The following is a 25,593-nucleotide window of genomic DNA, read 5'->3' on the forward strand; positions in this document are numbered from 1 at the left end:
TATTACGTATGTATGTATGTATGTATATATATATATATATATATATATATATATATATATATATAATATTTCTCATCCCTAATAGCCTCAAACATATGTTGCCCCCCTCATATGCCAACAAGTGTACACTTGTTAGGGTACATAAATGGGGCGAGAGGCACAGCTATGGGATTTTAATCCCCAGACTACTCCAAAACTGCGGCTTCTTCCCAGTATGGGATATAATTTTAAATATATAAATCATAGTACACCTTAAGGAGGCCACCCCAGGGGAAGTGCCACCGAAGCCTCTGTACAGTTTTGAGCATGGTATAGACTCCCCAGGAGAAGATATACATTCTACAGTACAGGACAAAGTCCCTTAAATAGGATGAACATGTGTCTGTAGACTTATTTATTCAGTATAGGCCAGGACGCCAGTCATATAGGACGCTGCAGTGAATAGTATATGAAGTGGCTAGTTATAAAGTGGCAGCTAAAATCAATAGCAGTGTTATACATGTGTTAAACCGAAGGAAAACAGAAGGCAGACAAACTAACAAGATAACAGAAGGACTGCATTACAACCACAAAACTCTGGATCTTTATGTGGCCTCACCTCACCTCTACCATGAGAACACCAGGACCAGGCTTACCACCTCTCTGGCTGAGAACATCAAGTCTGCCCCTGGGCCTAACCCTCAAGATGAACAGGAAACTGTGGGGGCAGAGCACCAGGACCAGACTCAGCAGGGACATCCCCATTGCTTCTGAGTATGCCCCCTACATTCTCATACCCACCCGTACTATGATCTTATCAAAATAATGTTATCCCAATTTTACTTCTGCCACTAGTTACCCGCTATTGTTTATTCCCACCCACCCCGTATTTTTTTTATTTATTTATTTATTGTTATTCTTTCTCTCTTCCACCCCCCACTGTGTGCTTTTCCTGTAAAGTTTACCTCCACTGATTGCACACCCTACAGGGTACATCATACTACTACATAAGTGTCAGTTTTTCCATATATGAACTTGGCCCTTGTATGGCTCACCTCCCACAATGTAACCTTCGAAGTGCGCCCAACATGGCTGCCCCATATGGTACACTTGTGGATGGGATGAAAACTGCATAGGCCTGATGGTTTTGATGGAACCCTACTCTGAACTATAGGACTCTGAAATCACCCCCATTTTGTGTCATCTCTTCTAGGGGTAGACTATTCCACCCTGAGTAATCCTACGCTGTGCGCCCAAGATGGCTGCCGCACTTGGTACCTTGTGAGGGTGGAATACACAACCCTTGGAAGTTATTACCCAAAATACCTACACCAATCCTGCATTATGCTTTCTGTGTGCTTAAGGTTTTCTTTTATGTCGGTGTGGCCGATGTATTGCTGTATCACTCAAATACTCTGTATCATGTGCATTGTTTTTGATATCTGTAAAGCTCCTTGAGTCCTGTTGGAGAAAGAGCGCTATATAAATAAAATTATTATTATTAAATATGGTAAATTGGTTTACACACAATCTGGAAAATGTCAGCACAGTTTCCCCAAAGAATACCTTCAGAGAGCCACAGAGTATAAGGAGCCAGTCACACAGCGCCCGAGTAGACAGTTAATATGACAAAACGGCTGGCACTGAGTAACCTTAATAGGAGAAACAGTTCATAAATTTACACTCCCCCCTGTCTATAACCCTGGTACCTCAGAGGATAGCTGGAGTTATGTGGATGGCAGCACTCCCTGTCAGCGTTCTGATGCTTCTGCAGGGGGAAAATGGCGCTGGTGAGTGCTGGATCCGCTCTGAGGAAGAATCTTCGCCCCCCTGTAATGGCGCATCTTCCCGCACTTAAGAGATTATACTGGCCTGAGGTAAATGTGCAGCAAACAATGGGTTAAACCTTGTAAGCTATACTTGACCAGTGTAGGGTATTGCGCTGGCTCAGGGCGCCCCTCACTACAATGTACCGCTGAGCCCTCCGGAGCGCAGCCTGTCAGAGCTGCGCTCCTACCCTTGTGCCGCCATAACCCGCCGGTGGCCCGCTTACCGGGACACCGGCGTCATACTCACCAGTCCATCTTCTGGCTCTGTTAGGGGGTGGCTGCCGTGCTGCGGGAGTGAGCGGTCGCCACGTGGGCTTGCGATCATCACCCTCAGGAGCTCAGTGTCCTGTCAGCGGAGATAGGAGCCATTAACCTCTAGGGTTGGATCCTAATGCCCCCCCCCCCCCCCAAGTCCTACAAAGCAGGGAGGCTGTTGCCAGCAGCCTCCCTGTACCTAACTCTTTTTAAAAAAAATAACAAAACTAGAAAAACTCCTAGGAGCTCCCCTAGCTGTGAACGGCTCCACCGGGCACATTTTCTAAACTGAGTCTGGTAGGAGGGGCAATATGAAGATTCTGGAGGTATAAGTAGAGCTACCCAGAGAGCTGAAGAGAGGATTCTTTGACCCTAGGATAAGAAGTAATGTTCTGCCAGGGATCTGCTTGTGGAACCCATTATATTGGATTTATCTGGGACTCTGTATTGCTAGAAAAGACTCTCTACTCCCAGACTAAGAAGTAATGTTCTGTCAGGAGATTGTGGTGGGAATTGTCATGTGGAATTGAATTACAGAGGTGTGCTGAACTGTTTATAAGCCATTCTGTCCAATAAACCACTGTTGGTTTTTCCATCTACCACCGTGCCTGAGTGATTTAGAACCCGGTATCTTTACACCCCACCTCCACTCTCAACAACCCTGTAGATAAAATAGTATTATTCAGTCTATTTATATTTAGTAGCGTAAGAGGGAGAATAAACACTTATTTACAATATTATTACTATTGCAAATTTAAATTTGAATGCTGGACAGTGTGATAAAATATAAAATACATAAAACAGGGAAATACAAGTTAGATAAAATAAATGCATACATGAAACAAAGAATAAGGAGAGTGAGGAAAATAAAGAGAAAAACTCACCTTGATATGCTAGGAACATTTTGGTAAAAGGAGGCATTCTGACCAAAAAATGAAGCACGGTCCCACTGTTTGAGTAATGTGATCCATAATGATATGGTTGCACTGGAGGCATTGGGTCATCCTCTCTGTCTCCTTTACAATACTCATCTTCCAGATACTTAAATCAAGAAATACTTTTTTTAAAGTTACAAAATACTTGCCTAAAGTTACAAGAAATACTTGCTTAAAGTGATGCGAATGCCTTTGCCTGATTGACAGAGGCACTTGCGAGGCGGCGACGGAAACGCGAGCTGGTCTGGGCTGTTTTCGGGGTGGCCGCGTGATTTCACATGCGGCCACTGCGAAAGAAAATACGGTGCTGGTGCGCTTGCATATACAGCCAAGATGCCCATGCAGGGGTCTACCCTTATTTTGCCAGGTCTGCAATGCGATCACAATTGAATTGGGATTGCATCACTGTCAGCCATTAGCATGCTGGGCGCCCTGGCCTGTGCTAGACGGCCCGAGCAAGTGATCGTATGCAGTTGCAGTTTTGCTAAAATAACCAAACTGCTACTGAAGCAGAATAAGGTCCTAAGTAAAGACAGAAGAATTCTGTGCATGCCTAGAAAATGTATGACGTAATAAACAAAGAATTTAAATTATTTTCATCATAACATAAATACATCTCATGTGTCCTAGACTGCACACCCTAACTAAATGAGAGATATTACCATGCTAAGGCTTGTGGTGCCACACAGAAAAAAAATGCAGATGCACTCTCCAAACATTACTAATCAGAATTTAATTAATTTATGGACGTTCAGCCAGTATTGCTCGGTTTTCTTAATGTGTACCAAAATCGATCTTTTAGCAATTTCCAGTCTAATTGTGGACCACTCCTCGGGGGCAAGAGCCTCTCCTACCTCATGCCAGTTCATATGCTTCCTTCTAAGGTTGGTTACGGAGAAGCAACACTTGGTATATAGAAGAGAAAATTCTAGTCGATCGGTGGTACTGCAAAGTGACTCAATGGTGTCTTATCAGTATCAAAGGATGGTGCTTTAAGCGATTAAAAATGTCTGATTTGAATGTATTGATAGAAAACTTTATGAGGTAGAGAGTAACAAGACTGAAAGTCATAAAATTTTGGGACGTTGTTGAAGTGCAAAATATCTAGAGGAAAGAGGATATTATAATAGGTCCAGTGTTGAAATGTATTATGCTGTATACCTGGAGGAAATGTTGGCTTATTCCATAGTGGAACCAGGAGGGGGTGAAAAGAGTGGAGATGATAAAGCCGGTTGCACAGGTTACAGATAGATAGAGTAAGATGGATGGTCGGTAGAAGAGAAGACATATTGTAGGAACGCGATGATGAGGTGAGCACCAGAGGAGACTGTATGGAGAATATACTGATAGGGTTTCAGCTTCAATGGACATCCATATTTTACGGTTAGGAGAAGCATGCATTAAAACACATGAAGTCAGTAGAGTGGTGCAATAATATTTTATAAAGTCTGGAATGCCAATGCCTCCTGAGGTGCGATGTTTCTGGAGCAGACGCATTTTGACTCTAGGTCTTTTTCCTGCCCAAAATAAATGCGAGATCTCTGCGAATGCAGGGGTCTACCTCTAATTCCTGATGAATGAACTGAATTGCGATTGCATCGCTGGGTGGCGCTACACATGCTGGGTGGCCTTGCCCTGTGCTGGGCGGCCCCCGTCATGTGATTTTTTTTTTTCATTAGCAATTGCTATTTTAGCAAACACTGCTACCAACTCTGAATAACCCCATAATTCCAAAAGTTTAAAGCAGTTCATATCCCTGTGTAAGTGTTTTGATAGAGTGTGTTAAACCATCTTTAGTGACTTATAGCTGAAAAGGGAAGCCTCACTTGTATTTAATGGAGTGATTCCAAAGGGCCTTAGTGACATTTATAAGATCCTGTCGCTTTATGAGAGTGGAAGGTGCCAGGTCCTGGAATATCTGGAGTTGAGATCCAGTGTACCATAGGTATACCTCGGATTGATGACACAATTTGATCTTTAGTTTTAAAATAACGGTAGCGAAGAATAACGGTTAATTAGACAGTGGTTTAGGATGTGTTTTCATTCTAGGTGAGTGCCACCTATATATTCTATACATGTATGTATGTACATTTGTAGGTGGAGACTTCTTTAGCCTGGATTGATACCGCCCATCCCCACCACGATTGTTTTTAATTAGGAACCCTTGCATTTTCTAACGGCACACTGAACAAGGCATTATTAATGGTAAGCCCTGAATACATTTATATAGCATGTCAGTAATGGGGAGAGTTTGGGGCATGGGGTCCCCTGAGTTGGTTTGGCCAGACTGCTTTAGGGCATCACAATGTAACACTTATTTTCAGTACTTTACAGCACCCTATTTGTTTTTGTCAATGTAAAACTTAACACCTTTATTATCTCTCACCTACGTAACACTCTTATTTTTTGAAAACTCTTAAGCATTTTACTTGCTGTCTCTCACTAGTGTAGCACCTTGTGGTGGTTTTTTTGGGTCGACCTGGAGATGTCCTTGGCCCTGGAAATGAACCTTTAGAATGTTAGGGATCTACCCAATGATGAGGTTGTCTGGATGCGGTGGAAGGCCCATACGTTTGGCCAAAATGATGCAAAGAACCTCACTTTTACTTGATGTAAAATTGCTAAATGTATTAAATTTCTGATTAGTAATGTTTGGATAGTGCATGTGCATTCTTTTTTTCTGTGTACTGTACATTATGAATTAGAAGTGACCTGAAAATGTGTGAAGCATAGAAATAAATTATCCCTTGCTTGGCTTACTGTAGGTCTAACCCGAGATAAATGTGTGTTGGCTGGTAATGGTAATGAGATCTTCTGACATGTCAATTATTAGAACAATGCTTTCAAAGTAAATACAATTCTCTGAATGTGGCAAATCTGAGGCACATTCAGTGGTCAAGGAATAACCAGTATTGCCAGATGATGATGGGGAAAGGCAGGCACCATAGAAGTGTAAGCTTGTTTATTTATTATTAAAAAATAATAATTGGTTCTACTAAATAGGTTATATGAAATCAGTGCTGTTTTACAGACATTTAACATCTTCTGTAAAACAGATGTTCTCATACATCTAGCCTCAATACAGATGGAGCCACTCTAATCATGTCTGTGCCTGTGTGCACCTAAAGCCGTGTCTGGGGTGCGCACAGGTCCATGACTTGCACGCGCCCCATTCACTAGTATGGGAGGGCATCTCTGTGCACTCCCAGCAGGGCTAGGTGGACGGATCACCTAGTCACACTGGGAGTGCACATATGCGATGGAGCTGCACTAGATGATTGCGGCTCCATCTGTAGGTCAATGCAGTGCGATACACCTGGCACAAGTGAGCCGCGCACAGCGATGTAGTGTATTGTTTGCATGAATGTGCATTTTAGTCGCACTGGAATTTGGCATGAAAAAAAAAGCTGCTGCTGCTGCATTGTAGCACTTTGTCTATAAATTGAGACTCAGTCGCACAAATATACACAAGTGTCACATATTAAATTAATCAGTGCAGTCCCATGAAATGATTTTGTCTCATTCAATTACGATTAAGACATATATTCAATGGAAAAAGACGTCCGGTGCAAGCAGAGTCACACAGTATCTGGCGTACCGAGAAGGAAGTTTGGAGCGACTGCAGCAACAGTATAGACTCTTTAGAGGTCTGTGTTTTAACGTATGCTTACAAATTATTAGTACGGTGAAAGTCTTAAGGCTAAAACTCCACATATTGTCTGATAGTACTTCAATGCAGTTTTGACAAACATTTGGACATACGTAAGTACAGAAGGCAGGCACATACATGGTAACGGACTATTAAATTATACAGCATTGTGGTTAATCCAAGAATGTAGCTACAACAAAGTACCCTATAGACGTGTCCACTTACATCTAGCCTCTCTGCATGTTACACAGCCCTTCTAATCATGCCATGCCGTGGGGTCACTCGGTTGGGTAAAGCATCTTTATGTGCGACTTTTTCCATTAAAATGCGTCTTATTCGCAAAACAATCAAAATGATATGCGGCATGCCTATATTCTGTGTGTGACAGTGGCTGTATTTGCATACGAAATGGTACGTTACAGTGTTCACCTAGAAATCACTGTACCATTCTGTATGCTGTTACAGCCACAGAGAGAATATAGGCACGCTGCATATCATTATAATCAGCAAAGTCTGATTATGCATCCTATTCACACAGCGATCTAAGATATATTTGCAGCAAAAAAAAAATGCCCAACGCTAACAGAGTTGCACTAGACCTGTCCGCTCACCCACGCCAGGCATCTCCTGCTATGTGGCGTATTGAGGAAAGATGTATGAAGACACATCTGTATTTGGCACAAATGCATAAAAGGAAGCAGTGAATTTCATTATCTCCCTCTGTAATTGTTCTTAGAGGAACTTGTATGAATGAAAGAATTCTTCATTACAGTTACTATACTAAAGGTTTTACATTATTACCTTTAATTGGGAACTATAAACGGTGCCTTAAATAATTAGTCATAGATACCTTATAATTATCTATGTACCGGTCTTCCTTTTCTTTTGATTGTACAGCAATAGGCTTAGAAAGATTCCTACAAAATAAAAAAGAAACACTTAAAACTGAAATTGAGTAAACAGTAGATATATAATTTCAATTATATAGTTATCAGAATTTTCAATAAATTTTACCACCTGACAACGCATGTTAAATGTAACATTTGTATAGCCCCTATACAGGAACAACTTTGTCTTCTTAAATACAAAAAATACACAGGCAACTTAATCTTCATTTGTACACTACACTAAATCAAGTGTATGCTCTGTCAAGGTATGTATAGGTTGAGTCTCCCATATCTGAAAATCTGATATCCAAATTTTTTAGCTAAACGATTTTTACTTTCTGAAGGTTCCATGTACACAAACTTTGTTTCATGCACAATATTATGAAAACATATTGTATAAAATTACCTTTAGGCTATGTGTATAATGTGTATATGAAATATAAGTGCATTCTATAATTAATATTGGGTCCCATTACCAAGATATATCATCATGGTATGCAATTATTCCAAAATATGGAAAAATTAAAAATTCTAAATACTTCTGGTCCCAAGCATTTCACATACAGTATGGGAGACTCAACCTGTATTTCCTGGTAAATGAAAACAATTATGACAACTGAAATGGACATCCTTGAAGGACTTTTTCTGCTATAACATTTATATTTAGTTGTACTATAAATCTCCTATAGCATGAAATATCTAAAAAAATATATATAATTGAAGTTAATGATGAGGTTGATCGGAAGATACATTAGTTGTACTCTGGCACAATTTGGATTAGCTAGTTAAAGTACATAAACTAAAAATAAATTACTACATTATATTATATATGTACAGTATATATATAATATTGCATCCTTTACATCATGACATGGTTTGACCAGCTGCAAATCTACATCCATTATGTGGATCTGGTTCTTAAACTTGGTTCTCAGGACCATAAACTATTCACGTTTTCCAAGTCAATTAGCAGGTGCGCATACGTATTTATTATGCATTGATAGAATTTTTTTTCTTTTATTGTTTTTACTGAAAAAACACACATCATATTGTACATCAACATTTGACATGGGTCGATGTAGAGAAGGACAGAAATATAAAATATAATACAGTGCACACAGAATATTGTTACTGCAAAAATGTTAAAGAAGCCAATATGATGTGGGTGGCCACAATTTGTAATAATATATAAACATTATGAGAGAGAAAGAGGCAAAAACAGTCTAGAATGGAGGCAACCCCTTCGATACTACCTCCATGTTGTACCATGTGGTCACCCTGGTTGCTTTTCTCTTTAGTAGAGGGCGGTAATGTAAGTACATAAGGAAGGGAAATAGAAAAAAAAAACCTTTTCTGCCGAAGTTTCTAAATACAAATTTAATCCACTTGATATAAATACATTAAATGAGGTTGTATAAGAGAAATGGAAATGAGATCTGCATGTATGCATTGAGACAATATAATTTTCTTGTAGGCCTCAGCGATACAGGCCAATAACAAATGGAGGCCCTGATGGTGAAGATTATTGTCTGATACAATATAATAATTCCGAAAAGCCCAACTCATGTGATCATTTACAAATTTTTTAAGATCCATAGGTCGAGCTAATTATTTCACTTGTGATTTTGTGAGAAGATCTGGAAAAACATGAACTGTTTGGGGTCCTAAGGACTGGGTTTGAGAACATTTGATATAAACGATGCCCTAGTAATAAACATAAACCAGTAAAAAGTTGATATCAGAGAAATTTATTTTTTAGCATGACAATGAAATTATATTTAAAAATTATTGGGAATGAAAAAATTAACTGCTTAAAGCAAACTGAGATACTATAGGAACAGTAAAATACAGTACCTATAAACTGAGGTGCTGCTCAGGTCAAGTGTTTCGCTGGTGTAATCATTCAGTATGAATGGAAAAACTGGATACTGCATTAGGTCATTGAATGATCGGCCAGCATGCTTGTTTAAATGAGTAAGATATTCAAAGTTGGTTATCTGCCCAGAGCACCAGAGCTGAGTAAGAGCTGTAATATTTCCATACTCCAGTAGATTTGGAAGGTTATTGGTCAATATTTTTTGGTAAACATCATCTCGCACCTTAAAAAAAAATAAAAAAATTAAAATTAGATGCATCTAGAACACAGTAAAACAAAAAATGTCAAGAAGAGTGGCAAGAAACAGATATAAAGTGGACTTCATTTTCATATGGTGGAGTGGAATATTACAGTCACTACAGCACTACCAGTTCAGCTAACAAACAAGAACCACCGTCACATTTTAAAACAGATGCATTTACGGAAGATGCAAAATGTTATAAATACATTTTACTTTTTAACAAACACATTTTACCTGCTATCTATATCAAGCTTAGTTTTTATTTTAAGCCTACTCTCTTAGCGATAATGAATACAAAAGTATTTTATGCATTTGAGATCTCTACTGTCCAACTTGCCATGAAAAGAAATGAATTGATGTTTGAAGTGTGGTTCACTGATCCCTGCTGAAGACTGTCCATTTAAGGGGTTGACAGTTTCGAACATACCAATTGTTTCAGGCACTAGCCAGATTTGAATGATGCTTGAAGTATTTTTCAATGTTCAGTAGTCATGGTTGGAAACTAGCATCAGTGTACTGTATAATGACTGGGTATTTCCAGAGATATTGATGAATGAGATTGGCTAAATTCTACCGCATAGGAAACACCTACAGTGCTGCACCCTTAGAGATACACAGGTGTATTCAATTCTTGTTGGAACTGCCGTCTTGTCGGAAAGACGGCAGTTTCCAACTTTTTCAGGTCAAATAGTGATTCAACCTATTCAATGGAGCTGCCATTTTTCCAAAAGGTCGGCCATTCCGACTTGTCGGAAAACACGTGGATCGGCGGATTTTGCGCAGACTATTCTGGAAGAGGGTACAGTGCTTATGGTTAATAAGCACTGTCCGTATGGCCAATATTAGAGGTGAATTTGACGGAATCACTTCTTTCAGTGGGGTAATAAGTTGGGAAACTACTCAGTTAGGGCCCCCAGGAAATAACGAGCTTCCGTCTACATTCAGGCTATTAGGGATTCTACAGGTGGTAACCACACACTTTCTCACGATAGCAGCTGCTTTTTATTCTTAAATTGTACAATTAAATTGTACAATTTATGTGAGCCCCCAAATCCCCATAGACAGCTTCCTTCAATGCTTTGGTAACCAATTCTCTTCACAGCGTGTCTCTGAATAAGTCCGATCCTGGTTAGATTCGCCCTTACCCCTCACCGAGCTGGAGGAAACCCTTAAATTGACTCCCTCTGGGAAGAGCCCGAGCCCTGATGGTTTTTCTGTTACATATTACAAGACTTTCTGGGCCCATCTGCTTCTAGCATTTAATGTGATTTACAGGTGACTGCTATTTCTCACCACACTCCCTAGAGGCCCACATTACCATTATCCATAAGGCAGGTAAGGAGCCACCTTAGTGTTCCAGCGACCGACTGATCTAATTACTTAATGTAGGCATTAAACGGTTTGCAAAAACGTATAGCCAATCGGCTTAAATTTTTACTCCCTACTGTCATACACGCGGACCAGGTGGGATTTTTTTCCTGAGAGGGAAGCTTTGGACAATACCACTAGTTATAGACTTTACACATTATGCTATGGTAGCTCGGTCCAAGTAATCCTTCTTTCAACTGTTAATGCAGGGTTTCTGTCGCACCTGGACTTGGGTCCTGAAAGCCTTTATAGGATTATGGTGCCTTATCACCTTCCTTCAACTCGGATCAGGATTAATAGGATTTTATCAAATTCGGTGGAGATTAGAAATGGTACTAGGCAAGGTTACCCCTTTGCACCCCCTTGATTTTGTCCTTTGCATGTAGGCCCTTGCTCCAGCTGTTTGCTCCAACTCTAATGTTATGGATCTCCATGTTACTTGGTCACCTCTTGGTGGTTCTCTTTAACCCTATCATCTCTGTCCCTCCGTACTTTTAGCAGAATTCCAGAGATTTGGGGCTGTATTTAATTTTAAAGATAATTATTCCAAATTGGTTGCTGTGAATTTAACATTTACATTCTGTGGATATGCTGAAAAAATTATTTGCATTTGCTGGCATGCTTCAAGCCTTAAATATCTTGGAGTTGTCCTTAAGGATCTCTCCAATCTATTTACAGAACACTTTAGTCCCTTATTCCAGACCCTGGGGTCTGAACTAAGGCATTGGAGTGCAAAATACTTTTCTTGGCTGGGACAAGTTAGTGTTGTGACAATGAATATTTTTGCCCAGGGTTTTATATTTATTGCAGACTCTAAATATTCATGTACCCAAGAAGTAGTTTTGCGAGTTGCATACTCTGGTGAGAGGAGTCTGTCTGGGCGGAGAGGGGGAGGGGACAGAAAGCCTCGTTTTAAACATGCTATCCTGTTCAGACTTCAACTCTCAATCTTTTCATATGTATTACGATGCAATCATGCTGGGAAGGATATTGTACCGGACGAGGCCTGGAGATGCTAGTCAGTGGATTCAGTTGGAAGATCATTTGGTCTCTAAGGCTCTTTTGCTGTACTTGTGAAGGACCAGGGCGTCTGTTCTACCTCATTCCACAAAATAGGTAATACCTTGGTTAGGTGGAACGAGCTGAGGAGGCATCCCTGGATCTCCTCTACTTTTTTCACCTTGATCCCGCTTTTTGGCAGTCCAGATAACCCCCTCAGGTACCTCTAGCACTTCATAATGCATTTGGGCACTGCAGGGTGTTTCTCGGGTCGGCTAGCTAGTGGATTCTGGGAAGGTGTTGCCTTTTGGTTCTCTACAGACCAAATGGGTATTGCTGAATGCTGAGGTTTGGTGATATTTACAGCTGAAATATTTTGTTCAAAGTAAAGACGTACGACTGGCCTGCAGGAGACCACTGACTTCTCTTGGGAGTGCAGTATATGCTGGGCACTTACACGCCCACCACATGCTCTCACAACATGCTATAAATTATTGATTGAAAATGCATACTCTGAACCTCCTAAGTTTCTGGGTGACTAGGAACGCAACTGGCAGGTCTCCTTTACCCCTTCGTATAGTTTTTTTTTTCTTTTTCCCAGGATAGATTTTTATATGGATAATGAGGCTCTACAGCTGGTTGTAAAGAACCATAGTGACTTTTGTTCTACCTGGTGCACCTAACTTGAGTTTAAATCACCTGCAACTTATCGAGTAGCAAGCAGTTAAAATGTTGCCAAATTATGTATGTTGCTCCCCCCCCCACTCCCCCGATCCCTGATCTTCTCCTCCCTCTTTTCCTTTGTTTTATTCTGTCTCTGTTCTTAATTTCTGTTTTGTTTTGGTTCTTGTTCAAATCTTTTGGATTATTTAGATGTAATCCATTGCATTGATTTCTCTATTTGATATACTTATGCTGGATGACACTCTCCTGATTTTGGACTTTTGTCTGCTGTTTATTCTCTGCTTGTTTTACAATTAATAGCCATATATTGAAACAAATTTATACATCTTTAGCTATAGCAATTTTTTTCTTTAATATGATCCAAAAGAAACTTCTACCACCGTGGTCTCTAGCAGTGTTGAAAACCCAATTCATGACTATATTTGAAAGTGGGATCAACACTTAACTACCTAACACTCTAAGGGGTATATTCAATTAAAGTCGGATCCATTCCGACATGTATTTGTCGGAATGGATCCGACAACCCCTATTCAATCCCATCTTAATTCGACTTTTTCAAGTCGAATTTAGATGGGACGCAGAGGAGGAGAAGGGGGGCGAGCCGCGGGGGGACAGCCGGCGGGCATACAGGGAGATCAGCGCTACAGTAGCGCTGCAGCAGGATGTCACTCAGCCGCCCGACTTCACGGCAGTTTCCACCCGCCACCAGTAGCGCGCTGGAGCCGGGTGGAAGCTGCCGTGAGGTCGGGCGGCTGAGTGACATCCAGCTGCAGCGCTACTGTAGCGCTGATCTCCCTGTATGCCTGCCGGCTGTCCCCCCATCTCCCTGCGGCTCCACCCCTCGTCTCCTCTGGGTCCGCATCTCAGTCCGACATTATTTTGATGTCGGACTGAGATGGTTGAAAAAGGGGCCAAAACCTGTCGGATTTGGCCCAGTTTCGACATAAACACGTGGATCAGCAGCTATTCCGCCGATCCACGTGCTTTTCGACAAGTCGAATTTATCGACTTGTAGAAAACCTAGCAAAATATTGAATAGGTCGAATCAGGATTCGACCTTAAAAAGTCGAAAACTGCCATCTTTCGACAGGCGGCAGTTTTCGACTTCAATTGAATATACCCCTAAATGTGTCTATGCATATCTCTGTTACCTAACCCAGCTTTAAGATATATGATACAGGGAAACATTCTTTTTGTAAAGGTATCCAAATCCTCTTGGGGACTTAACTAATGCATTAATTTTTTTGTTTTTATTGAGATCAGTGTACAGTAATCAATAAGCAATAAATGTAGTACTGTGAGAAAAGATAATAGTTAATATAATGAAGTATTAATGATAGAAGTTATTACTCAAATAATTGTATTAATACAGACTGACTGACATGGATGGGAAGAGAAGGGGTATTCACAAGGGAAAAATATACAGATGTATCCTCATACACCTAACCTCAATGCACTACATGGCACATGACAAATGGTGCAAATAAGCTGCTCCGAGAGGCATAGTGTAGCATTTTTTCTTTTAAGTGTTTTGCCTTATTTGCATCGTAGACACAGCAAAACCCCAAAGTGTACTACAGACCAGGGGCGTATCTAGAGAGGAGGCGGCCCATATACAGGCTCCGTCAGGGCCCCCTCCTCTCAAGCCGGCGGCAGCGCTGTAGCTCTGGGACCTAGGGACCCTAGTGCTGTCACAGAGTATAGAGCGCCTGTGCAGATCTCCGGGAAAATTTTGCATGCAGCCATTTTCCCAGTGATTTTCCTACTGCGCATGCGTGAAACACCGGGAAAATGGCGTGCAGCCATTTTCCCAGGGATTTCTGCAGCACTGCTGCTTCGCCGTGGGGCGGGTGCAGGGTGTGCGGTGTGGGCCCTCCTAGACCCCGGGGGCCCGTGTGCACTGCACTTATTATAAATACGCCAGTGCTACAGACACTGGGCAGCACCTTTAACTGCACAGGAATTCATTTTAAACACATACTGTATAAAGTCGCAGATGAAGCATCACGGAACTTTGCATGAGAAAAAGCCTCTGCTTCGTATCACTTCGTATACAGATTCAGACTCATTTGCAGACAGGGGAACAAATGGCGCAAATCAAAATTATCAGTTTAATCTAGCAAAGTAGTTTTCTGACTTCAAGTTACTGTATTTTATCTGTGTAAATAAGACATGTTTTAAGTAAACAAGATTCTCTGAGCAGCCAAGATGCAGGGACCAGGCATGCCGATAGGGGCTGCTTGGCACGCCTGAAGCCCCAGTGTATGAGGACATAAGTGTAGGTACCAAGTGTAGGAGGACATAAGTGTAGGTACCAAGAATATTGTATGAGTTTTGAAAGTTTGAACTGATCACTACATGTTAACTATTAAGAAGTAATCTCATTAGCATTTCATTATAATCTAGGTCTCAAGACTAATGGATTTAGTTACTTTACTTGTTAGATTTCGAAAATGAAAGAAAATTCTAATTTGTAAATTTTGAAAAAAAGAGGGATTTTGGTTAGTTACCATTAAATCCTTTTCTCTGATTCATGCCAGGGGACACTGGACAATGATGTTGCTGGTATGCTGTAAGAGCTGGAATTTAAACTAAGACTATGCCGTTAAGTCTAAACACCTCCCCTTTGCAACTCCCAAGAGGCCAGTGCAACTTCAAAAGAGCCCGGTCAGGGGAAGCAGTAATCCAGTGAAACTGTTGTAACAACAAGAAAACAGAACTGTATGGAAAAGATGGGCAAGAATAAATACCACACGACTGAGCTTGAGGGAGGGAGTGCAGTATTCCCAAGCACTCAGAGAAAACGATTCAATGGTACAGTAAGTACCCAAAAATCCAATTGAGAAGCTGGAAATAAATTGACGGCTGAAATCTGCAAATTCAGGGAACGCAGCCGTAAACCAGTGTCCAAACCCCACTGAAGGAAAGCCAGGAAATGGGAAAGGCAACACCTTGAAGTATGAACCACACGCTTTTCACACCACATGATGTCGATTCTCCAGACCCTCTGGTAGTTGCAGGGCCAAACAGTTTTCCGGGCCCTCAGACAACCAACGGAGAAAAATCCTGTCCTTCAAGAGCCTCAAAAGTCAGGACGTTAAAGCCTACCGAGGAAGGTCCTCATGCAGAAACAGACCCGGCAGTAGCAAATCTGGCCGAAGCGGAAGATGACACCTGGAACATCCTGCCAGTTTGAGAACGTTGAGGTACCAGGACCTGCTTGGCCAGTCTTTAGCCACCAGGACCATCAGTACCTGTTGAAGCTTGACTCGCTTGAGCACCTGAGGTAACATGGGAATTGGGGAAAAAAATATATGCCAGACAGAGGTTCCAGGGATGACTGTTCAGTCATGGCATACAATGCAAACACCATTGGGTCTCTGGACCTCACGTGAAACCGGGGCACCTTGAAGATGTGACGAGAGGCCATGAGGTCCACCTCCAAAAGACCCCACTTCTTAACCAACTGTTGGAAAACCTCCAGATGAAGTGACCACTCCCCTGGGAGAAATGTGTTTCTGCTTAGGAAGTCCACCTCCCAATTTACCATACTCGGGATGAACACCACCAGAATTGCCAGAACAAAGGCATCCTTCCATTCCAATAGAATGTGGGACGCCTCCGTCATCATGCCGTGCTTTTGGTGCTGCCCTGATGATTGACAAATGCCACTGCTGTGGCGCTGTCCGACTGAATCTGCCCTGGTCGGCTGGCCATGCAGACCAGAGCTCAATCACACTGATTGTCAGTGCTGCCTCCAATGTTGACCATAGTCCCTTGAGGTGAAGATGTAACGCCACGGCACCCCAACCAGGGAGACTTGCATCCGTGGTCACTCAGGGACTAATTCAGACCTGATCACTGTGCTGCAAATTTGCAGAGGTCTGCAATCAGATAGTCGCTGCCCAAGGAGAGTGAAAACCCGCCCCGTGCAAGTGTGCAAATGCATGTGTATGCCGTCCAAAATTCCAGCAGACAGTGGACAGCTGCAAATCCGTTCGCAACTCACTCACCATCTAATGATTTTTCCATACTGTGCAGTCTGTGCATAGCCCAAGACTTACTCCTACAGTGCGACACAAACAGGCTGATCGGGGCCGGATTTGATGTCACACTCCCTCCCTAAAAACGCTTGGTAAAGCCTACATTTTTCGCACCATCCTGTCACTGTTTGGCGACGCGCCTGCACAGTGCGGTGCATACGCAGTCATTCGATAATCGGTCGCTGTGTGAATTCACACAACAGCAATCAGGTCTGAATCAGGCTCTATGAACCAGACTGGAGAGATCAAGGATCAGCCCAGGAGCAGATGATCGGAAGCCAGCCACCAAAGGAGAGATTAACGAGTGCCGGCAAACAGAACAAGAAGCTGACAGGAGAGGGACCTCCAAGCACCTCGACCAATTCTGTAAATCTCCCACTGGAATTCCCGTAAATAAAATCTGGCAAACTAAATTGGCGCAAAGGTGGAGACCGTCATGCCCAACAGCTGCATGCACAGCAATATTGATAGACGAGGAAGCAAATTCACCATCCTGATTAAATCCTGTAGGGCCCGGGACTTGGACTGTGGCAGGAACACCTACTGCAGAGAGGTGTCGAACACCACCCCCAAGAACAGCAGACGCAGAGATTTCTCGAAATTCAGGAACTAAATATAACTAACTAGACAAACAGGGCTTTAATAACAGCCCACTCATAACATGCCCAACTCCATGGGCACTTAAAGCACACTGGCTTTTTGGCAGTTGCAGAGGGGAGGAGCTTAGGCTTAAAGACATAGTTTTAGTTTAAGTTTTAGCTCCTACACCATACCAGCATTCCCAATATCTAGTGTCACCCAGCAGCGATCAAAGAGAAAATAGGATTTTAATTACCTACTGGTAAATCCTTTTCTCGTAGTCTGCAGAGGATGCTGGGGTCCACATTAGTACCATGGGGTATAGACGGGTCCACCAGGAGCCATTTGCACTTTAAGAGTTTGAGAGTGTGGGCTGGCTCCTCCCTCTAGGCCCCTCCTACCAGACTCAGTCTAGAAACTGTGCCCGAGGAGACGGACATACTTCGAGAGAAGGAAATACACAGATAGTGGCGAGATTCATACCAGCTCACACACACAAGGCAAACCAGGCTAACTAGCCTGAAAACTCAGCAACAGCTGAAACATTACTGAACCCAGTAAAGAAATGCAGTACTTAACTAATAACAAAGCAGTACGAACCAAAGAACCACTGCAGGATAACGAAGCGCTGGGCGGGCACCCAGCATCCTCTACGGACTACGAGAAAAGTATTTACCGGTAGGTAATTAAAATCCTATTTTCTCTTACGTCCTAGAGGATGCTGGGGTCCACATTAGTACCATGCGGATGTACCAAAGCTCCCAGAATGGGAGGGAGAGCGCGTAGGCTCCTGCAGAACAGATTGACCAAACTTGAGGTCCTGCAAATCTGAGATAGGCCTGGTGTGGCGGCCAAAGTGGAATGTGGAGGTACGCATCCTTGATATCCAGGGATACCTGAAACTCTCCCTCCTCCTGACCTGAGATCACCGTTCTCAGAGACTCCATTTTGAATTTGAACTCCCTCATATAAGGGTTTAAAGATTTCAAGTTCAAAATCGGTCTGACCGAACCATCCGGTTTCGGTACCATGAAAAGGTTTGAATAATACCCCTTGGTTTGCATATGACGTGGAACAGGAACAATGACCTGTGACTTTTCCAATTTTTGGAAAAGACTGATAAGAATTGGTGTGGAAGATGTTCTTGAAACTCCAGTCTGTATCCTTGGGACACAATATCCTGTACCCAGGGATCCAGGCCGGACGACACCCAGACGTGGCTGAAACGTCTGAGCCTCGCGCCCACCAGCCCATCTTCCATGTTTCGCGGACCACTGTCATGCTGAGGATTTTGAGGAACCAGAAGCCGGTTTCTGGTCCTGGGAGCCTGCGGGTGCAGGCTTTTTGGATATTGCACAACCACCTCTAAAGAAGGTGGTAGGAGGCTTGGACTTTTTTGTCTTAGCGGTCCGAAAGGACTGCGATGCAGATGAAGAAAAGGGTTTCTTCATAGAAAGCGTAGCTGAGGGAAGAAAAGGTGACTTACCCGCGGTTGCCGTGGAAATCCATGCATACAATGCTTCCCCAAATAGAGCCTGCCCTGTGTAGGGTAGGTACTCCACACTTCTCCTGGATTCCGCATCTGCAGACCACTGGCGTAGCCAGAGACCCCTGCGAGCTGAGACAGACATGGAAGATACCTTTGCAGTCAGCGTACCCAGGTCCTTCATAGATTCCACTATGAACCCCGCAGAATCCTGTATGTTACGTAAAAATAATTCAATGTCACTTCTATTCATTGAATCCAAATCCTCTAGTAACGTGCCTGAGCACTTTACTATAGCTTTAGAAATCCACGCACAGGCAATAGTGGGCCTTAACTCCACCCCTGAAGCAGTGTATATGGATTTGAGCATAGTGTCAATCTTACGATCAGCCGGTTCTTTTAACGCGGTAGACCCAGGGACAGGTAAAACCACCTTCTTTGACAGTCTGCACCTTGATTAAAAGTGCAGACCTAACTGTCTTGATTAGGGCCTCAACATTCATCTGCAGAAAGGAATCCACCAGAATAGAGGAGGTTTCGACATCAGAGGTAATAGAGACATTATCCTCGTGATCTGATGAGACCTTCAGTCTGAGTAATAACCAGACAGGGCGATAGAGCGTGCTCGTCTGGTAGGCTTGCTCTTGGATTCCTGTCCTTGTCCAGCAACTGTACAAGAGACGCTGAAACCTGGACCAAACCCTGTACTGTTTGAGAAAGCGACTGGATATATGGTGGTTGAGCGACTGCGGGTTGTGAATCTCACTGAGCAGGTAGCATACTGGTGACCAGGCCCACACCTATAGAAAGACTAGCAGGAGGGGGAGTCCTGGGAGTTTCAAGTTGATTTACTAACTGCAATATTACCTGTGAGTGTGTGGAAGCCCATGCTGGTTCCTGGTTGCAAGCTGCTGCCGAAGAGGTACCTACCACTGCGTAGTTGTGAAACACCAGACACAGAGACCATCATAGTCTGGAGCCTGAAAAAGCACTACAGTTCCTACAGTTATGCAACATAGGAGTGCCCACCTCCCTGGATGCCTTGTTGTTGAAAGACATGTTAATGCAATGCCAAGAAAGTCCCCACACACAAAAGTCTTCAAAAACAGTGGTATGCTATTAAAATGAAAGTAATAATTAAATTAGAGGTTCCCAAACGCGGTCGCCAAGACACCCCAACGGTCCAGATTTAAAGTATACAGTATCCATGGCTCAGTACAGATAGTTAAATAAAACTGACTTAGTACTAATTAAGTCCCCTTTGGCCAAGTATGGATATACTTAAAAAATGGACCGTTAGGGTGCCTTAAGGACCGCATTTGGTAACCTCTGGATTAAATTATAGGCTTACTCCTATACACTTAGAAAACGAAAAACTGAGAGAACAATGTTACCTATACACTTAAATATACATAATAAGGAGAAAGTATGTACCACTCTGGGCACACAGGTGTATACAATATAGCTGCCTAGAGGGCAAACAAGCCCCCCCCCCCCCCCCCCCCCTCCCCCACTTATTCAGGGGGAAAAATAGGATTTTGGTACTTACCAGATAAATCCTTTTCTTTGAATCCATAGGGGGCACTGGAGTACTCTTGGGATATTAACGGTTCCACTGGAACTAGGCACTGAACAGTTAAACTTTGACTATATCTCCCCTCCATATCCCAGAGTACCTCAGTGTTTTTTTACTGAGCCGAACTGGAGCTATAGAGGTTGACAATGGAGACATACATATAACAAAAAAAATGTACAACAATAAAGTTGACACAAACAAAAAATGACAACTAACAGTTGACACCAACCCGACAGAATTTCTAATTTGAAACAGTCGGTAAGAGTGTGTTACCATAATATTCCCTGCACTTACCACAACCAGGTAACAACTGCTCTGGGTGGGCGTCCAGTGCCCCCTATGGATTCAAAGAAAAGGATTTATCTGGTAAGTACCAAAATCCTATTTTCTTTTTCATCCACTAGGGGTCACTGGAGTACTCTTGGGACGTACCAAAGTTTCCCCCGTGGGCGGGAGAGCTATTTGGCACCTGTAACACTAAACGGCCAAAGCTAGATGCTGATGCCGCAAAAGTATCAAACTTATAAAAGCGCACAAACGTGTGCACTGACGACCATGTAGCCACCCGGCAAAGCTGTGTTGTAGAAACTCCCCGACCAGCTGCCCATGAAGTTCCCACAGAACGTGTGGAATGAGCTGTTACCGAAGTAGGCGGCTGTAACCTAGCCTGAAGATAAGCCTGACGTATGGTCAGTTTTATCCATCTGGATAAGGTCTGCTTAGAGGCATCATAGAGAACAGACGACGTATCCGTCTTACGAACCGTGGACGTTCGAGACACATAAACGCGTAAAGCGCGTACCACATTCACAGTTTCATAATGTCCTGATAACACAGGAACTACTATTGGTTGGTTGATGTGAAAAGATGACACTACCTTTGGTAAGAAAGCGGAATTCGTCCGAAGTTCCGCTCTGTCATCATGAAACACCAAATATGGCGGCTTGCATGACAAGGCACCTAAATCTGAAACCCACCTTGCCGAAGCCAAGGCTAGAAGAAAAATTGTTTTCCAAGTGAGAAATTTAATATCCACTTGTTGTAAGGGTTCAAAATGAAAAGACTGTAAGAAATCTAAAACCAGATTCAAGTCCCATGGCGCTGTAGGTGGAATGAATGGAGGCTGTACTCTGAGGACACCCTGCATAAAGGTGTGTACTGATGGCAAAAGAGCCAATCGTCTTTGAAAGTAAATTGACAAAGCAGATATCTGCACTTTTAGTGTGGATAGACGTAGACCTCCATCTAACCCCATCTGTAGAAATAACAAAAGACGGGATAACTTGAAAGAAGATGTCGGAAATTTGCGAGCTTCACACCAACCTATATAGGCACGCCAAATTCTGTAATAATGAGCTGCCGTAACCGGCTTTCTAGCTCGTAACATGGTTGGAATGACTGATTCTGGAATGCCCTCTCTTCTTAAGAGGGCGGTCTCAACAGCCACCCGTCAAACGCAGCCGCGCTAAATCGGGGTAAAGAAACGGACCCTGTTGTAACAGGTCCGGACGTAGTGGGAGCGGCCAAGGATCGTCTGCAAGTAATCCGCGAAAATAAGAGAACCAAGCTCTCCGTGGCCAATGAGGCGCCACTAGTATGACTGTGACGAACTCTCTTTTGATCCGTTTTAGCAATAGCGGGAGCAGCGGAAACGGTGGAAAAAGATACACTAGACTGTATGGCCACCGGACTGTGAGAGTATCCACCGCCACTGCCTCTGGATCTCTCGTTCTGGATACATACTGGGGCATTTGATGATTGTGGCGAGATGCCAACAAGTCCACCCCACCTCTGGACCAGCATGAGAAATACTTCTGGATTTAATGCCCATTCTCCTGGATGAAAATCCCGACGACTGAGATAATCCGCCTCCCAGTTGTCCACTCCCGGAATGAACACTGCCGACAATATGACCTGGTGGTATTCTGCCCAATTGAGGATTCGAGCTACTTTCCGCATTGCCATGCGGCTTCTCGTTCCGCCTTGTTTGTTGATGTATGCGACCGCCGTCGCATTGTCTGATTGCACCTGAACCGCCTGCAGGATGTGCACTGCCTGTCGCAATGCATTGTAAATTGCCCGGAGTTCCAGGACATTTATGGACAGCAATCTTTCGTGATCCGCCCAGAGACCCTGGAGCTGAAGATTCTGAACTACAGCTCCCCAACCTCTGAGACTTGCGTCTGCCGTGAGAATTATCCAATTCCAGGTGCCGCACTGTTTCCCTGCGGTTAGATTCTGTACCCTGAGCCACCAGAGTAGAGACAACCTTACCCTGTGGTGAATCTTTAAGTGTGAGCCCGACCACTGTGCAAGCACATCCAGTTGAAAAGGACGTGAGTGAAATCTCCCGAACTGAAGTGCTTCGAAAGCCGCTACCATTGTGCCTAAGAGGCGAATGCACAAATGAACCGAGACTGTGCGTGGCTTGAGCACTAATTGTACCAGATGACGAATGACCCGTACTTTCTGTTCGGGTAGGTAAATCCTTTGGTCTACCGTATCGAGAATCATACCTAGGAATTGAAGTCGTTGGGACGGAACTAGATGTGACTTCTTGAAGTTGACAATCCAACCGTGGTGAACCAGAACATTGGGGGTCATTCCGAGTTGTTCGCTCGCAAGCTGCTTTTAGCAGCTTTGCACACGCTAAGCCGCCGCCTACTGGGAGTGAATCTTAGCTTCTTAAAATTGCGAACGAAAGATTCTCAAAATTGCGATTACACACCTCTTAGCAGTTTCTGAGTAGCTTCAAACTTACTCGGCATCTGCGATCAGTTCAGTGCTTGTCGTTCCTGGTTTGACGTCACAAACACACCCAGCGTTCGCCCAGACACTCCTCCGTTTCTCCAGCCACTCCCGCATTTTTCCCAGAAACGGTAGCGTTTTTTCACACACTCCCATAAAACGGCCAGTTTCCGACCAGAAACACCCACTTCCTGTCAATCACATTACGATCACCAGAACGATGAAAAAAACGTGAGTAAAAATCCTAACTGCATAGCAAATTTACTTGGCGCAGTCGCAGTGCGAACATTGCGCATGCGCACTAAGCGGAAAATCGCTGCAATGCGAAGAAATTTACCGAGCGAACAACTCGGAATGACCCCCATTGTATGTCAGCAATGCCCGTTGAAGGAGTATTTGTTGAGACGGAGCTTTGATGAGCAGATCGTCCAAGTATGGAACTATTATCACTCCTAGAGATCTGAGATGAGCTATCAACACAGACATCACCTTGGTGAATACCCGAGGTGCTGACGAGAGGCCAAACGGTAGAGCCTGAAACTGATAATGGTTCTGTCGTATTGCAAACCGCAAAAACCTTTGATGAGGCCAAATCGGAATGTGTAAGTACGCATCCTTGAGATCCAGCGCAATCATAAACTCCTGTGGCTCTAGACCTGCAATTACTGATCGTAGAGATTCCATCTTGAATCTGTAGTAAGTGACGTACTGGTTGAGGCCCTTTAAGTTCAATATTGGCCTGACCGAGCCATCCGGCTTCGGTACTACAAACAGACTGGAATAATAACCCTGACCCTGTTGGTGCACAGGGACCGGAACCAAAACTGCTGCGTCCAGCAAAGACTGAATGGCAGTCTGCAGAATCGCCCTCTTGTCGTCCGACTGAGGCAGTCCTGTCCTGAAAAACCGCATTGGCGGGAGACAGTCGAACTCTATTTTGTAACCTGTTAAAACTAGATTGCGGATCCACCCATCTGTGGACGTCTGAAGCCACGCCAACTGGAATGACTGAAGACGTGCTCCTACAATAGGAGATCCGAGATGGGCTGGGAGCCCGTCATGCCACTGGCTTACCGGTGACTTTAGTATCCTGACGAGTGGTATTGGCTCGTTGGAAACTACGTCCCGACCTCGTCTACCTGGTGTGGCCGTTCCCCTGCCACGCCCGCGAAAGGACTGAGGTGTAAAAGATTTGAACGCCGGTCCAGAATATCTTTTTCTAGGCACTGTTGGAGGAAATGGTAAGAAAACCGACTTTCCTCCCGTGGCCTCAGAAATCCATTTGTCCAATTCAGGACCGAATAACCTCTCGCCCTCATAAGGTAATGCTTCTATTCCTTTTTTGACCTCTGCCTCAGCTCGCCAAGAGCGTAGCCAGAGCGCACGTCGTGCTGTGACTAGTGATGAAGAAAGGTGAGAAGTAAGCTGACAGACGTCAGTAGAAGCTGTACATAAATAGTCAGCCGCTTCCCAGATTTGATCAGCGAGAAGTATAAGATGATCATCAGTTAAGGCAGATCTGAGTTCTGTTATCCATACCATTAGTGCTTTAGTTACCCAAATGCCACTCAACCCAGGTCTAAGCAGCACTCCTGCCGCTGTATACATGGACTTCAGCATAACCTCTATTTTACGGTCCGAAGGGTCCTTGAGTGTAGTTGCAGCTGGTACTGGTATGGTTAATTTCTTTGTAAGTTTAGACACAGATGAAGTCACCAACGGCGTATTCTCCCATGTAGCGGTCATAGACTCTGGAAACAGATAGCTAGACCTAACTCTGTGAGGTACAGAAAACCGTTCATCCGGATTCTTCCTTGTTTCTAGTAACATTTTATTAAGAGATTCTGACACAGGAAAACAAACTGGAGTTCTTTATCGTTTAGTAAAAACGACCTCATCATTTGTCAGTGGCTCCTCAGTTTCTGTAAAATTCAGAGACTGACGCACTGCTCTGATGAGATTATCAATACCTGGCCTGTCAAAATCGTCACCTTCTGACTGCTGGTCTACTTCGCCCTCCTCACCCATATCTTGTAAAGTGAGGTCTGGCGAAGAATCATCAGACATTAACATAGCAGCCGGTAGCTTATAGGAAAAATGAAACTTATCCCCTTTAGTCAAAGAAGATCTGGACCTTTGGTAAGGCTGAGACCCCTCAGGAAGTTCTAGCGGTCTCACCCTAGATTCAGATCTTGCCACCTCACGCTTCTGCCGAGAGGCGGCCAACTCTGATTGCAATCCAGCTAAAACATCTGCTAATATAGCCCATGGCGGGTCCGGGGTTGAAATGGGATTTGAAACCGGAGCAGGAATTGTATTTGTTTCAGAATTTACAACACATACTTTACATGTGGTAAATCCATCAGGTAATACACCCTTACAGACATTGCAGTAAACCTGCTTCTTGGACTTTGCTGGTGTCTTACTCATTATGCCAAAAAAAACCAAACAATACAAAC

The 25,593-nt window shown here is 43.5% G+C and overlaps 1 protein-coding gene across 3 annotated transcripts in view; it reads right to left on the minus strand.

Moving 5' to 3' along the window:
• Window positions 1–25,593, minus strand: part of LYST (lysosomal trafficking regulator) — an 864,675-nt gene that overhangs the window by 141,734 nt on the left and 697,348 nt on the right. For all 3 annotated transcript variants that reach the window (XM_063917604.1, XM_063917602.1, XM_063917605.1), the window contains exons 39-41: window positions 9,389–9,633; window positions 7,498–7,564; window positions 2,948–3,104 (exon numbers count right to left, since the gene is read on the minus strand). In XM_063917604.1, the coding sequence (XP_063773674.1) occupies window positions 2,948–3,104; window positions 7,498–7,564; window positions 9,389–9,633 (469 nt within the window). The remainder of the gene's footprint in view (window positions 1–2,947; window positions 3,105–7,497; window positions 7,565–9,388; window positions 9,634–25,593) is intronic.

Source organism: Pseudophryne corroboree, chromosome 4 (assembly GCF_028390025.1).
Source record: "Pseudophryne corroboree isolate aPseCor3 chromosome 4, aPseCor3.hap2, whole genome shotgun sequence".
NCBI classification, from domain to species: domain Eukaryota; kingdom Metazoa; phylum Chordata; class Amphibia; order Anura; family Myobatrachidae; genus Pseudophryne; species Pseudophryne corroboree.